The sequence below is a fragment of the Aedes aegypti genome, chromosome 2 (genome assembly GCF_002204515.2).
Source record: "Aedes aegypti strain LVP_AGWG chromosome 2, AaegL5.0 Primary Assembly, whole genome shotgun sequence".
Classification (NCBI taxonomy): domain Eukaryota; kingdom Metazoa; phylum Arthropoda; class Insecta; order Diptera; family Culicidae; genus Aedes; species Aedes aegypti.
The window spans coordinates 335,874,749-335,889,229 of NC_035108.1; the positions used below are offsets into that span (position 1 = coordinate 335,874,749).

Genomic DNA, 14,481 nt, shown 5'->3' on the forward strand with positions numbered 1-14,481 from the left:
AAAAGTGCTGTCAAAATTGCGAACCGCGGGCTTCAGCCGCACATGTTTATAAACAAAAAATCTATGCAAAACGTTTCGCTGGTTTCTCTTGCCGTTTCTACTCGAAAATCCCTGTGATTTATTAATCCAGTTTACTGTACATGATGGCAGATAAAAAGGTAAGTGAGCTCTTGCCTCAATGGTGGAGAATGCACTCTATAATGGTGTTATACTTTCAGTCCGGCCCGAGCGGTCCTGGTGGCCCTGAACGTGGTGGTCCAGGAGGAGGAGGCGGTGGCGGTGGCGACAACAAGGAAAAGCGCCGCAAGGAATCGATCCTTGATCTGAGCAAATACCTGGAGAAAACCATACGGGTCAAGTTTTCCGGCGGGCGGGAAGCGGCCGGCGTTTTGAAAGGATATGATCCGCTGCTCAATTTGGTACTGGACAACACGGTGGAATTCCTGCGCGATCCGGACGACTACAAGCTGGCGGAAGAAACGAGACATTTGGGACTGGTGGTTTGCCGGGGGACATCGGTGGTGTTGATTTGTCCCCAGGAGGGCATGGAGTCCATCCAGAATCCGTTCATCACGCAGGAAGGTTAAGACTAAGGTGGGTTTTGAGGGAGGGGCTTTGGGATTTCTCGAGAATGAATGAGAATACCTACAGTAATACATAATGAAATATGAGAATATAAATAAAACTTTGAATGAGTTTAAGAGTAATTAAGATAAAATATCGACATCTTATACTTCAACATCTTGTTGTTTACCCGTGGGGTAGGGTTTTATTTAACTGGCGCGATTGCCGTTAGCAATAGAGTTTGTTTAGATGGGTTTTATCATGGACTGCTATTCTCCCGATCTAATCAGAGCCGTAGCAGTATACGATTAACCAGGATGTCTACTACCTGGCAAAAACTTAAAAAACCTGGAATTATCAGGGAATTTTATTCAACATGAAAAAAAAAACTTGGAATTCTCAAGAAATTTATTACTTACAGAAAATCCTGGTGCAATATTCTAAAGGCCCCAGCGAAGCTTTCAGAGACTGTTACACGACTATTCCACAAGTCCTAATGATATTTTTCTCATAGGCAGAAATGCTTTAGGAATTCTTGTGATTTTTTAAAAAACTATAAGGGTACAGCCCAATGGGGTTGTACGAGTTGGTGACGTAGGACCACGACGGTTTATGTAACTGATTTTGATGTCGTTCTTGTTGCTCGTTTTGACTTCATACTGTTTTCAGTGCTCGAAACTTTCGTAAAATTTTGCTCACAGTTTCGCGCGTGTTTTTGTTTTTGTCGCCGGAGATTTTTTTCCTGTTTCGGAGCGTCTTGCTGGGTAGTGCTTCGTGAAGCCCAAGCAGGACGGTTCGATTTTGCGTCGTCAAATAGGTTTTGCTCACCATAAGTGTCGGCATTATGCTTTTTTCTTATACAATTTCAATATACATATATTTTTCTCTTTTTGACATTATTAAAAATTATATTTTGAATTGTTCGACATTGTGAATGTTAACGTAATTTTTGAAACTTCTACCATATCGAGACAAAATGCACAGTAATACTTATATGTAATTTTCAAACAAACTATGTATAGTTCGTCACTACAAGTGTCGGCATTATTCCTGTTTCATATAATTTTAAATATATACATGTAATTTTCAGTTTTCGTCATTAATAAAAACATCTTTTAAATTGTTCGACATTATAGATGTTGACGTATTTTTTAAAGCTTCTACCAAAAACTTCTCGAGACAAAAATACAAAACTAGCTTTAAATATAAGTCGTATATTTCCCCCCTTGTCCATGGATCGCATCATCGACCAAAGGTGACTCCCAGATCTTTTCCTCCCTCACTAATAAACACCCTTCCCGTGGTGATTGTGGAGATGCAGAGGTGTTCTCGGTCTCTAGAAGCAACAATCATTACACCCTAACATTCCTTCCCCATCCCAATTGACTGTAAGGACTTGGCCGGCGCCGTTATTGATCAATAATATTAGATCTGCTAAAATTGCACTTCGAGAGTAAGCGGAAACTCCCATCCCTTATTCATTTGGATCGTAGTGCAATTCTTACCAGTTCCGATCAATCACGGAGTAGCAACCATTGACATGTACAGTTAGTCTATGCTATGCCTTTCAGTGCTCGAAACTTTCGTAAATATTTATGCATATAACGATTTGCAGCCAAGTGTATTTTGTATGAACATTACAATTTGGTCAATCATTCGTCATACTTATCTATGAGGATGTGAAATTCCACTTTAGGTTGTATGATCATTTTTATATTATATTATGAAATATATGATAGCATTGGAAAGAACAGTAGTTCCTCAATGTTCACCATGCTAAACTAAATAGCGAATATTTCATAGTAATGTGTCTATAGGAAATTATTCATGTAATTGTAATGAAAGCTCCGGTCATCGCTTTGTTGGTCTTATGGTTTGAGAGAAATATTATTCATTGCTTGGCAATGTGATAAATAAAGCCGGAAATATTATTCTGTTAACCCTTTTACGCACATTTGGTGGCCCTGGTGGCTTTGTTAGCTCGGATGTTGTCATAGATGAATCGCACTACAGGATGTTATCAGTTGATTGCCATAGTTAAACGGAGAATCCTCAACACAAGTGTATAAATTTGAATAAGTTCTCTGCTTATACGACGAAACAGCTGAATGTTTTGTGGTAGGGATGGCACACATCAGCAACAGGTAGTGGATCACACGGCTGAAATCGAAATCTGGAAATGTAGCTCTATTTTGAAATCTTGAGTCGAAATCTAGAAGCGCGGGTCAATCTAGGGCGATTTCACAAACCAGACGCTGATCAACAGCTCAGCAGGCTTCTGGCTGCGAGGTGCTCCTCGCTAAGCAGGTTCGGATGAATTCTTACCAGCTCAATGGAATGAAACCGAATCCGGCGAAGGAAGCATCTTTTAAACCCTTTAGAGTAGCAGATGATGCTCCTCCCTTTCGTGCTCTTCTCTTTCTAGTCGACCAATCTGGGAAATGGGTATGTGCCAATAATGATTTTGGCTTAGAATTACTTGAAAATTGCCGAAAATGCGTGAAAAATTGGTCGAACATGAATAGTTGTCATTTACTAAATTTTCAATAGTTAGCTATAGATAATCAATAGTTTAGTATGAAGGTGAATTTATGATCCATGGATGCCAAAATGATGAAAATTGTTCAATGAGAATTTGTTTTGAAAAGCATTCTAAATATGTCGTAATTTTGTTACATGTGATTATTTTCGTAATTTAAGTATTCCCATAAAATATGGAAAATTAAAGACGCTGTGCTAAATGCCACTCTATTTTACAATCGTTGTGAACTGTTGAGCAATCACCCCGACGACACTGCAGCAGCGTCCGCGATTTCAGTCACACATGGTCGTGTCATCAATTAATTATTCATGACAAATTAAACTTTGTATGAAGCTGTGAGATTGGTTGAGGAATATAAGATGTAATAAAGTCGGAAATTTTATTCTTGTAACTCTTTTCCACACATTTGATGGCTCTGAAAAGGGCCGATAGTTTTCTTAGCTTCGATGCTTTTTTTTGCGAATTTTTCGTGGCGTGATAACGCACACAGGAACGGGTAGTGGATCACCGGGCATAAGTCGAAATCTGGAAACGATGCTCACTCTTGAAATTTTGAGCGATTTCACTAGTTCGACACTCTATCAGCAGCTCCTCGGATCAACAACTCAAGGGGCTTCTAGTATCTGGTTCCTAACGGGCGTGCTTCTTTACTGCTCTACCACCGACGCATGACCACGAGTCGAAATCTGGAAGCGCAGGCAAAACGCCGATGGCTGGGGCGCTTCTCCAAGCGGCAGAATTTACAGTTACATGCGATAATTTTCATAATCGAAGTGCTCCCTTAAAATATGGCAAATCAAAGACACTGTTGGAAATGCCACTCTAGTTTACAATCGTTGTGAAATGTTGAGCACTCACCCCGACGGCACAGCAGCAGCGTCCAAGAATAGTCTCACATTGTCGAGCCATTAATTATTCATAACAAATTAAATTTTGTACGAAGCTGTGAGGTTGATTGAGGAATATAAGATCTAATAAGGTCGGTTGTGGGCTTCGTAGCCGTGCGGTTTGTGTCACCAGGCATTTAGCCGTATCGTGCTAGGGAGTGTGGGTTCAATTCCCGCCTCAGGCTGGTAAAATTTTCGTGAGAAATGTTTTCCGACTGTGCCACTGGGCGTTGCATGCTAGTCCGTTGTCTAGTGTGGTGCTTCCTTCAAAGGGCATAAATGTCCACTGGAAGCATTAACGTGTCAGTGTCTTTTTTTTTTAAATATTATTCCTTCAACTCTTTTCCACAAATTTGATGGCCCTGATAAGGGCCGATGGCTGTCTTAGCCTCGATACGGTCACAGATAAATAGCACTACGGGATGTTATAAGTTGATTGCCATGGTCAAACGGGGAATTTGCTTATACGACGAACCAGCTGAATGGCTCGTGACGTGGATGGCGCACAACAACAACGGGTATTGGATCCCCAGGCACAAGTCGAAATCTGGAAACGATGCTCACTCTTGAAATCATGAGCGATTTCACTAGTCCGACGCTCGATTAGCAGCAGCTCCTCGGATCAGCAACTCTGGGAGCTTGTGGTATTTGGCTCCTAACGGGCTTGCTTCTTGACCACCGATGCTGAATTTATCACGAGTCGAAATCTGGGAGCGCAGATAAATTTGCGGCGGTGATTACGATGGCTTGGGGCGCCCAAACCATCGTGATCGCCGCCGCAAATCAATCTTGCGTCTTCCTCTTCCGACGACACAAATTGAACTGTGACGCGGGTGCAAAAGCAAAGCGAGAATGACTTGCCCGATCGTGTTCACAGTCCGACCGCAAAAAGAAGACTGAGGGAAGAAGCAGGGACCCGTTTGCTTTTATAGTGGGAAGCGATACCGTCGAAAAATGCTCGAACGTGTTTGGTTGGATAAGAAAGGGGTCAACATTTATCTAATTTTCAATAGTTTAACAACAAATCGATATCATCACTGTACGAAAGTTGGTTGGTTTATGTATCGCTCCGGAAATTATAGTGTTATTCCGTTATTTAATCATATTTAATCGAATCCTTTCTGTGTCAACCGTTGAATTGCCCGTCTGTGAACATTAATTCCGTGGAAGATCCGGTTTAGTTGGTGATAAGATTGAGAAATCACTTTTAAGATTCTGTGAAACAGTGGTACACTTCTCTCGCGCGATCTTGTTGTTTGTGCGCTTACTACACTTTTCAAGCAACCGTACTTTTGTTTTGCTGTTTACGTACCTGTACGCTCAGTGCACTTTCTCGACCACCGTACTTTCAAATTAGAGCATCTCCACCTTACCATGTCATCGTCCGCTGCTTGCGATCATTGCGCAAAGCCTATCAAATGCGAAGAGGATTGCGTAACTTGTATGGCTTTTTGCGAGAGGATGGTTCATCTGAAATGTACGGTCGCAAAACTCAACAAGGCGTCTGTGAGAATCGTTCATGAAAATCCGAACCTAATGTGGATGTGCGATGAGTGCGCCAATTAATGAAAATTGCGAGGTTCAAATCGACGGTTTCTTCATTTGGTGAAGCTATTAACGCTATTACCGAAAAACAAGAATCTGTGCATGCTGAGATCAAGAAAGAACTAGCCAAACAAGGACAGCAAATCGCGCAGCTATCCATGCGCATCACCCCGTTAACTCCAATTCTTTCCCAAGAACCTGGTACTTCCTCACGACAACCGCCCTTGAAAAGACGCCGTGATGACGGTTCGGTTTCCAACAAACCTCTCGTCGGGGGCACTAAAATAGTGGCTGATGCAAACGTGCTTACCGTGCCTGAGCCCATCGAGCTTTTCTGGGTGTATCTCTCTCGTATTCACCCTAGTGTTAAACCGGATGCGGTTGAACAACTGGTTAAGGATTGCTTGCACTGTGAAGGAATCATCAAAGCGATTCCGCTTGTTAAGCGGGGAATCGATACCAATCGCCTGAACTTCATCTCATTCAAAGTCGGCATTGACCCTAGCCTTCGCGAAGCTGCGCTCAACGCGGACACATGGCCGAAAGGAATACTGTTTCGCGAGTTTGAAGACAGCACATCAAAAAACTTGTGGCTGCCACGCCAAAACACGCCTGCTATCCTGATTTCCCCAGATCCAGCCAGCTCGCCATTTTCAACTCCGGTATCCGGCATTGTACCGAGCTGTTAGCACCTGAATGCTGTAAACCAGAACGCACTGCCTGTCGCATTATGGGAGCCCTCGAACCTCTCGACACAGTCGCGCAAGCTGCTTCCCGCCATCTCAGCCGTTCTGGTCCTGTTGTCGAGTATGGTAACAGGGTCTCCCAACCCTCTCACACAGGCAAGTATTCATCGTTTAGTAGCTCTTCTCCGCTTGATCAGTTCTCACGTTCTAGCGCTGTGGATCCCTCTGCCACCACGAGTAATCGCTTGTATAGTCAAATCGCTGCGACCATGGCCTCCTCATATCTGGAGTCCGCCGACAATTATCTCATTTCCATCGACGGCCCTTCAATAGAAGCTCACTGCGCAACCCAGCTATTTTCACAACCAGGACGCACTGTATACAGCTTTTTGGAAGCCCCTGATTCCTCTAGCGAAGTCGTGCCATCTCCCGCCATCGCTCAGCACAGTCGTCCTGGTCCTTTAGCTAGATGCGGATCAGGGGTCTTCACTCGCGCACTCACAGGCAAGTACATTCAAGCCTCTGTTCCTTCGTCGCCTGATGCGCCCTCAATTTTTAGTGTCAACGACGATATTTCAACTTCATCTGCTGCTGGACAACCAGAACGCATCGTAGAAAGCTTCATGGAAGCCCTCGATCCCTCCGCTACAGTCCTGCCTCTTGCTGCCCACGTTCATCACAGTCGTTCTGGTCCTGTAGTCGGTAACGGAGAGAGGGTCTTCCAACAACCCGACTCTGGCGAGTATTCACCTGTTTCAACATGCACTCATTCGACACCTGACGCACTATTGCATTCCAGAATAAGCGAACCTTCGGCAGCGACTTCGAAACTAGACATCGTTCTGTACTACCAAAATGTCGGCGGCATGAATACAAGTATCGACGATTATCGCTTAGCCGTCTCTGATGCCTGCTACGATATTATCGTCTTAACCGAGACTTGGCTTGACTCTAAAACGCTTTCTAATCAGGTATTCGGATCCGGTTACGAGGTATTTCGTTGCGATCGGAATCCAAACAATAGCTGCAAACGCACCGGAGGCGGTGTTCTTGTGGCGGTTCGCTCTGGACTGAGAGTGAAAGCTCTTGACAACGGCCTGTGGAGGTGCTTGGAACAAGTCTGGGTATCTATCCAGTTCGACGGTCGTACATTGTTTTTGTGCGCCTTGTACATTGCACCCGATCGGGTGCGCGACGTCGAACTTATTAATGCTCACTGTCAATCTGTGTTCTCTATGATGGAGTCAGCATCCCCGACGGACGAAATAATCATTGTCGGTGACTTCAATCTTGCTGGTGTTTCGTGGAAACCGTCTCACAGCGGTTTCCTCTACCCGGACCCCGAGTGCTCGTCGTTCCATGCCTGTGCGATTAATCTGTTGGATAGCTACAGTGCCGCCACATTGACTCAAATCAATCACGTTGTCAATGAAAATAACCGTAGTCTGGATCTATGTTTCGTGAGTTTCCAAGAAAAAGCACCAATAATTTCCGAGGCTCCGTGCGCCTTAGTAAAAGATGTCGCTCATCATCCTGCGTTGATGATATCTATTGAAGGCTACCAGATATCCGAATTCGACGATCGCCCCGCCTCTGTTTCGTACAACTTTGTGAAAGCCGATCATCGTAGCATTGCAGATGTCCTGTCAAGTATCGATTGGGCAACCATTCTTGACCCCCGCGATGTTGAAGTCGCTGCAACTACTTTTTCAAATGTTCTCTCATATGTCATCGACAGGCATGTACCAAAGCGCATACATCTTCAAGACGCACATCCTCCCTGGTAAACAAAAGAGCTTCGCCAACTTAAGTCGCAGAAGAGAGCCGCTTTAAGGAAACTAACAAAGCATCGAACGCTTCCTCTAAGGGACGATTATGTGAGGATCAATAACGAATATAAAAGATTAAGTCGCTTATGTTACTCTCAGCACCAGCGAGATATAGAGCTTAAACTTAAAAATAAGCCCAAATCCTTCTGGAAATTTGTAAATGAACAACGTAAGGAATCTGGCCTTCCGTCGTATATGGAGCTGAACGGAGAAATCGCATCTACCACGCAAGAAATCTGTCAGCTGTTCGCTGAAAAATTTGCCAACGTTTTCAACGATGAGGGCATCACCGAGGACCAAGTAAGCCGCGCAGCCAGTTATGTTCCTCTGAATGGTGAATCGTTGAGTGCTATCGACGTACAATTCGACGCGATCACCAAGGCCACTTCAAAGCTCAAATCCTCAAATAATCCGGGGCCAGACGGTGTCCCCTCCGCACTCCTGAAAAAACACATCGACAACTTGCTAGTTCCTCTCCGTCATCTTTTTCAAATGTCGCTTTCCAGTGGCACTTTTCCGTCCTGCTGGAAAACCGCATACATGTTCCCAGTACATAAAAAAGGAAGTAAACACGACGTGAATAACTACCGAGGAATTGCGGCGCTGTGTTCCGTCTCGAAACTTTTCGAGCTTGTCGTCATGGAACCTTTGCTCTCACACTGTCAGCAGTATCTCAGCCCCGACCAGCATGGTTTCACTGCGGGCCGGTCAACTACCACTAATTTACTGTGCCTCACATCCTACATCACTAATAGCATGACGGAGCGTACGCAGACGGATGTCATATACACCGATCTCTCTGCTGCATTCGACAAGCTGGACCACGCTATCGCGATCGCAAAACTCGACAGACTTGGTGTCAGCGGCAATTTGTTATGTTGGTTCCGGACGTACCTCACCGGTCGTCAATTATTGGTTTCAATTGGCGATTTCAAATCCAGTAGCTTTTCTGCTTCTTCTGGCATCCCACAAGGTAGCCATTTGGGTCCGTTGATCTTTCTGTTGTATTTCAACGATGTTCATCTGCTAATCAAAGGTCCTCGTTTGTCTTACGCCGACGACCTAAAAATGTTCCTACAGATCCGCTCTACAACCGACTGCCACTTTTTGCAACAACAGATTGACGCTTTCGCTAACTGGTGCTCTCTTAATAGGATGGTAGTTAACCCAGTCAAATGTTCAATTATAACGTTCTCACGACTGAAGCAGCCGACCCTATTCGCCTACAGTCTGTATGGGACGATTATCGAACGCGTTAACCACGTGAAAGATCTGGGTGTCATCATGGACTCACAATTGTCTTTCAGGCAGCATGTGTCGTACACCGTAGACAAGGCGTCCAGAACCCTTGGATTTATCTTCAGGATCGCCAAAAACTTCACGGACATCTACTGCCTAAAGTCGCTTTATTGCTCCCTCGTTCGTTCCACTCTGGAATATTGTTCTGCAGTCTGGTGTCCTGCATACAACAACGGCGCCGAGCGAATCGAGTCGGTTCAACGCCGCTTTCTACGTTTTGCGCTTCGCAAACTACCGTGGACGAATCCGTTCCGCCTACCTAGTTACGAGAGCAGATGCCAACTAATAGATCTCGAGCTACTCCGCACGCGAAGAGACACAATCAGAGCTTTGACGATCGCCGATACGCTTCAGGGACGAATAGACTGCGCATCAATCCTCGAACAAATCGACTTGAATGCTCGACCACGACTGCTCCGCAATAGTTCGCTCCTAAGGCTTCCTCTCCGACGGACGAACTACAGTACTAACGGTGGGATCAACGGATTACTGAAACTTTTCAACCGAGTCGCATCAATCTTCGACTTTCATCTCACTCGTGAGTTCTTACGTCGAAGATTTTCATCCTTTTTTGCTGAACGAAACAACTGACAACGGCTTTGAATGTGCTTTAGATTATGTTTTAGCTCTTGACTTCCATATGTGTTATTTGTAGATTTGACCTTTCTTGTCTCGATTTGTATGTTTTTAACTACCAACATCATTGGGGCCTCACTTTGCCTGTTGATGTAACAAATAAACCAATAAACAAATAAACAAAATTCACTTATCGGATATATTACTATCGATGCGTTGATACATTTCTGATCGAATGATACTAAAATCGTAATAATTGGTTCATAAACAACTGAGTTATTAACGTTCAAAATCTCCCCTAATTTCGTTACATGTCTCATTTTCCGTACTTTTTAAGTGCACCCCAATATAGAAAACAAAGACGTAGTCCTACGTCGAAAATACTTCTGAAATACTTTTACGCGAACTTCTTCATGGATGCTACCTGTATGCTTAGAGAAATTTCTTCAGAATTTGGTCCAGAAAATCTTAGAGCACTCCAACGCTAACACAAAGGTTAATTCCAGATATTTTTTGAAACAAAAAAGAGATTACTCTGTGTTAATCCTAGCGATTATTCCAGGATATCCTCCTGACGTTTTTCCACTGATTCTTTCACCGATTTCTCCAGTTGTTACTTCTACAGGATTTCACAAAGATCCAACAGGAGTTCATCCACAAAGATTTATTTCAGAGTATTTGAAAGAAATCGTTTCAACAGTTTTCCAAGAAACCAAACAATAATTTCATTTATTCAATTACTAAAATTATCAACTTATTCCAAGAATTTTCATCCACAATTACTCTCATCAACTTCCCCAAAAAAACCTTCTGGCAAATATTATTGCTGCGGATCAACCTTTTTATTTTTAAATAAAATTCCCAAATCTCCATTTTTTCTGTAATTATTACAGCTATTGCTCCGACCATTCATAGATAATTTTTAGTGGATTTATTCAAAATGTTCTCATGGGCATTATTCGAAGTTTCGATTTTTTTACAGTTACCGTAATTTCGGGTGAAATTGATCATTTTTCACGTTTTTTCTAGTCTGTTTTCTTTAATGTTAACTAAGCAAAACAACTAAATGCAGGAAAACAAGGACGAAGGTGAGCCTCATTGACTTATGTGCCGAAATTTTCTAACAAATGTCATTTCAGTGTTAACAAATATATCTAAAATAAAAAAATCAGGGGATCTCATTTCGGGGTGAAATTGATCACTTGTCAATGTCATTATTGTTAGTTTTCAAAACAACTCTACATGATAAATTTGAGCTCCCTGAATCCGAATATGCTTGCCAAATTCTTAACAATGCAATATTTATATAAATAACGAATAGTTAAATTTCAAGAATTGCGTGGAATACGCCTAAATGTATGCAATTTCCTAAGAAATTCAATGATATCTAACAGAAATTCAATTATTTCATCCATCTGAGCTAATTGGTACGAGTTTTGGTGATGAAATCTGGTTTGGGGATATATCTCAAGCATCCTCACAAACTTTCAGCTTTATACCATGTTCGAATCCTTGCTTAAAAATAGAAGTTCACAGGTGTTTGTCAATACTTCACCGTGCATGATTTTTAAATTTAACATTATTTTCATAGTAATAAACATTCTTTAACGCAAAAAACTTCACAACACACAATTCGACAATAGTTACGACAAACAACGTTCACTTACTGCAGCTTACATTGATATTTGTGTTCCATTATGCATATATAAAATCGTGTGATACGATGATCAATTTCACCCTTCTGATCAATTACACCCGATTTTACGGTATCTTAGCAATTTACCAATACAATATACTGAATACGTAAATAACTGGGAAATTTAAGAAATGGAGAATTTTTTTATTGTGATTTATGTAAACTTTACCAAGATCAACGTACGGAGACAATTCAGCTCCCTTCGAGAATTCATCTACGGTTTATCTAGCGAGTTGCTCCAAAATTCTTCCAAAGATCATTCCTGGAAATCTATTAAGAACCCTTCCAGGAATTTCTCAATAAATTCGACCACTGAATCTGAATCTGAAAATTTTCCAACATTTTATCCACAAATTACTTCTGCAGTTCATTCATTTGATATTTTTTGAATATCCATCTTAAAAATTAACTAGAAAAACCTCCACGATTTCCTCAGAAGTTAGCAAATTGGTGAGATGGTCGCAAAAATTAATCAGGAACTATTGGAACAAAAATGACTGCTATGGTCGATATTTTCGGCTTCCAGTCATGGCGTTTTGGAGGGTTTGGGATTTCTCCGGAAAGAATGAGAATATATCGATTTATTATAGTTTATTCAGTTTTTTTTTGAAAGATCACGAAACTGTTTCGAGGGTTAACAATAGATTCAATTTAGTTCACTCAGTTTGTACAATTTTTATTATTATCTCAAAATCATATTCGTACAGGACACTGTTTTCACATAAAATTGGTAAAAAACTATAAATGATACATATATTTTAAAAATAGTTTATTAATAATGAAGATTCAATAATTACCTTTACATGTTTCTCATTTTAACTATCTGTACGTGACTTTGACCCGATATAAAGCTCAACCAAAGATTATACCCAGTTTTTCCAGAAATACCTTCAGATACTCCTGCAGAATATTATACAGGGTTTCGTTTGATATTAATCCAACAATTTCCCGGGGTTTCTCAGGGATCTAACAAATTTATCTTGAATCGTTGTATGTTTGAATTTTGATAGGTGTACGAATATGTTGGGTCAATTTTAGACACAGTTCATTGCTTCTCCATTATTACTAATATGAAGGTAAATGTAAACAGTTTATGATTGTCAATATATGTCCTTCACTAGTTAAAAAATATTTCTAATTGTATGTATCATTCGATAGTTCTTTACCAACTTGATATTGAAACAGCATCCTGCACGGATATGGGTTTGAGTTACTGTAATTTTTTCTGTTTCTTTCAGATCACGAAACTGTTCCAGTAGAATCTGTTGAGTTCACTCAATTTGTACAATTTTCAATATCAACTTCTGCAATTACTAAGTTGCTTGATTCCAATGGTTCACCCAAATATGAGTTAGTTAAGCTGTAATCATATGCAAACTATAACGACTTCTACTGTTTCTGCATCTGCATTTTCTTTTTGGCACCTAAAAGTAAGCCTTACAAACGATTTAACGCAGTCTATAATTTAAATATTGCAACAAATAAATTTAACGAAACAATAAACTTAGAAGCTATTTCAATCTTTCTTCGAATTTTCGTTCAAAAGAAAGCCAAATCAAATGCGAGATTCTTACTGCCTAAAACCCACGTAAGGGACATTAAGTTAAGCATAATTAACAATACTGCTACCACAGTCGTTTCCGCCGTCGATTCCGCCACAATTCAGTCCAAACCGAACTCGTTCCTTATCCAGGGGTACTGGGCGGGACATTCGTTGCAGGTGAACAGGTAGCGGTCCTGCTGCAGGACTCGACTGTGCAGCTTGCAGGTACGGGGCAGATTGCAGGCCAACTCGTTCGGGTCCAGCTGCTTCGGTTGGCAGTACCACGGGTCGAAGTGGCCGAGCTGGTTCAGCGGCGTTGGATTCCGGATCCACTCGATCGCTTGGATGTTGGTGACGAAGTACACGTCCGGGTGCTTCTGCATGTCGTCCAGGAAGCGCTGGAAGGAGTGTGGTAGAAAGGAAAGGAATGCGAAGGGTATTTAATTTGGGATTTAATGGGTACCTTATTTTGTAGCAAAACATCTAAGACTTTATAGCGAAGACTTTTATAATATAACAAGTTGGCAATTATATTTTTAAATGATAAATCCTTCTTGAGCTATCACCAAAACATACAAATTCCACAAAATCGTTAGGTATGGAGCTGTCCATTAATTACGTAAGACAATTTTCGGAGCTTTTCGACCCCGTGGTAAGATTTTTTTTGTATGATAATCAAAAACAAGTGTATGGAGCGTAAAAAATCTCAAACCCCCGCTCCTCCCATAACCCCTTACGTAATTAATGGACGGTCCCTATAACTTTTTTGTTTCTTACGGAAAGACTTCCGACCACTCATTCCTCTCCTCTGGTAGCTGTCCTGGTTCTGTCTATCAGCCGGTGCAGAAAAATGACCAACTGTCCTATACCATGTTTACCGATAGTTTTTATTATTCATGAGCTGACTCCCCTAATCATGGGAATTGAGTAGTCTACTGACCTAAACATTGACATATCTTTCGTTACCTGGACCCTTAAAAAGACAACGATCCGTTAATGCTGCCAGTGGACGATTTGCCCTTTGAAGGGAGCACCACACTAGAGACAATAGACTAGCATGCATCGCCCAGTGGTACATTCCTAAAGAAAAGTTTTCCGGACAGAAGCGTGAATCGAACCCACACTCCTTGACATGATGCGGCTAAATGCTTGGTAACACTAACCGCACGGCCACGAAGCCCACTAAAAACTTAAATAACGTTGTTTGTTCCATACAATTCTCGAAAACTTATTCTAACAGACTCAAGTCAAAAAAGTATACAAACTCACTTTATCGATACTACGTGTTTCGCAGACGAAATTCTACACGTTGCG

The 14,481-nt window shown here is 41.7% G+C and overlaps 2 protein-coding genes across 4 annotated transcripts in view; one reads left to right on the forward strand and one right to left on the reverse strand.

The window, feature by feature from the left end:
* LOC5577183 (U6 snRNA-associated Sm-like protein LSm7) lies at positions 1 to 13,054 on the forward strand. Of its 3 annotated transcripts, none has more exons than XM_021846024.1 (3): positions 1 to 158; positions 219 to 594; positions 12,863 to 13,054. In XM_021846024.1, the coding sequence occupies exons 1-2, from the start codon at positions 141 to 143 to the stop codon at positions 585 to 587; spliced, it is 387 nt and encodes a 128-aa protein (XP_021701716.1). In that variant the 5' UTR covers positions 1 to 140; the 3' UTR covers positions 588 to 594; positions 12,863 to 13,054. The 3 variants fall into 3 exon arrangements, with proteins under 3 accessions (XP_021701716.1, XP_021701717.1, XP_001663270.2); XM_021846025.1 differs by lacking the exon at positions 12,863 to 13,054 and adding an exon at positions 12,238 to 12,251; XM_001663220.2 differs by lacking the exon at positions 12,863 to 13,054 and having other exon boundaries at positions 219 to 696.
* LOC5577181 overlaps positions 12,677 to 14,481 on the reverse strand; it is a 72,387-nt gene continuing 70,582 nt past the window's right edge. The window contains exon 5 of the mRNA XM_001663219.2: positions 12,677 to 13,565. Within this exon, the coding sequence (XP_001663269.2) occupies positions 13,287 to 13,565 (279 nt within the window). The 3' untranslated portion in view covers positions 12,677 to 13,286. The remainder of the gene's footprint in view (positions 13,566 to 14,481) is intronic.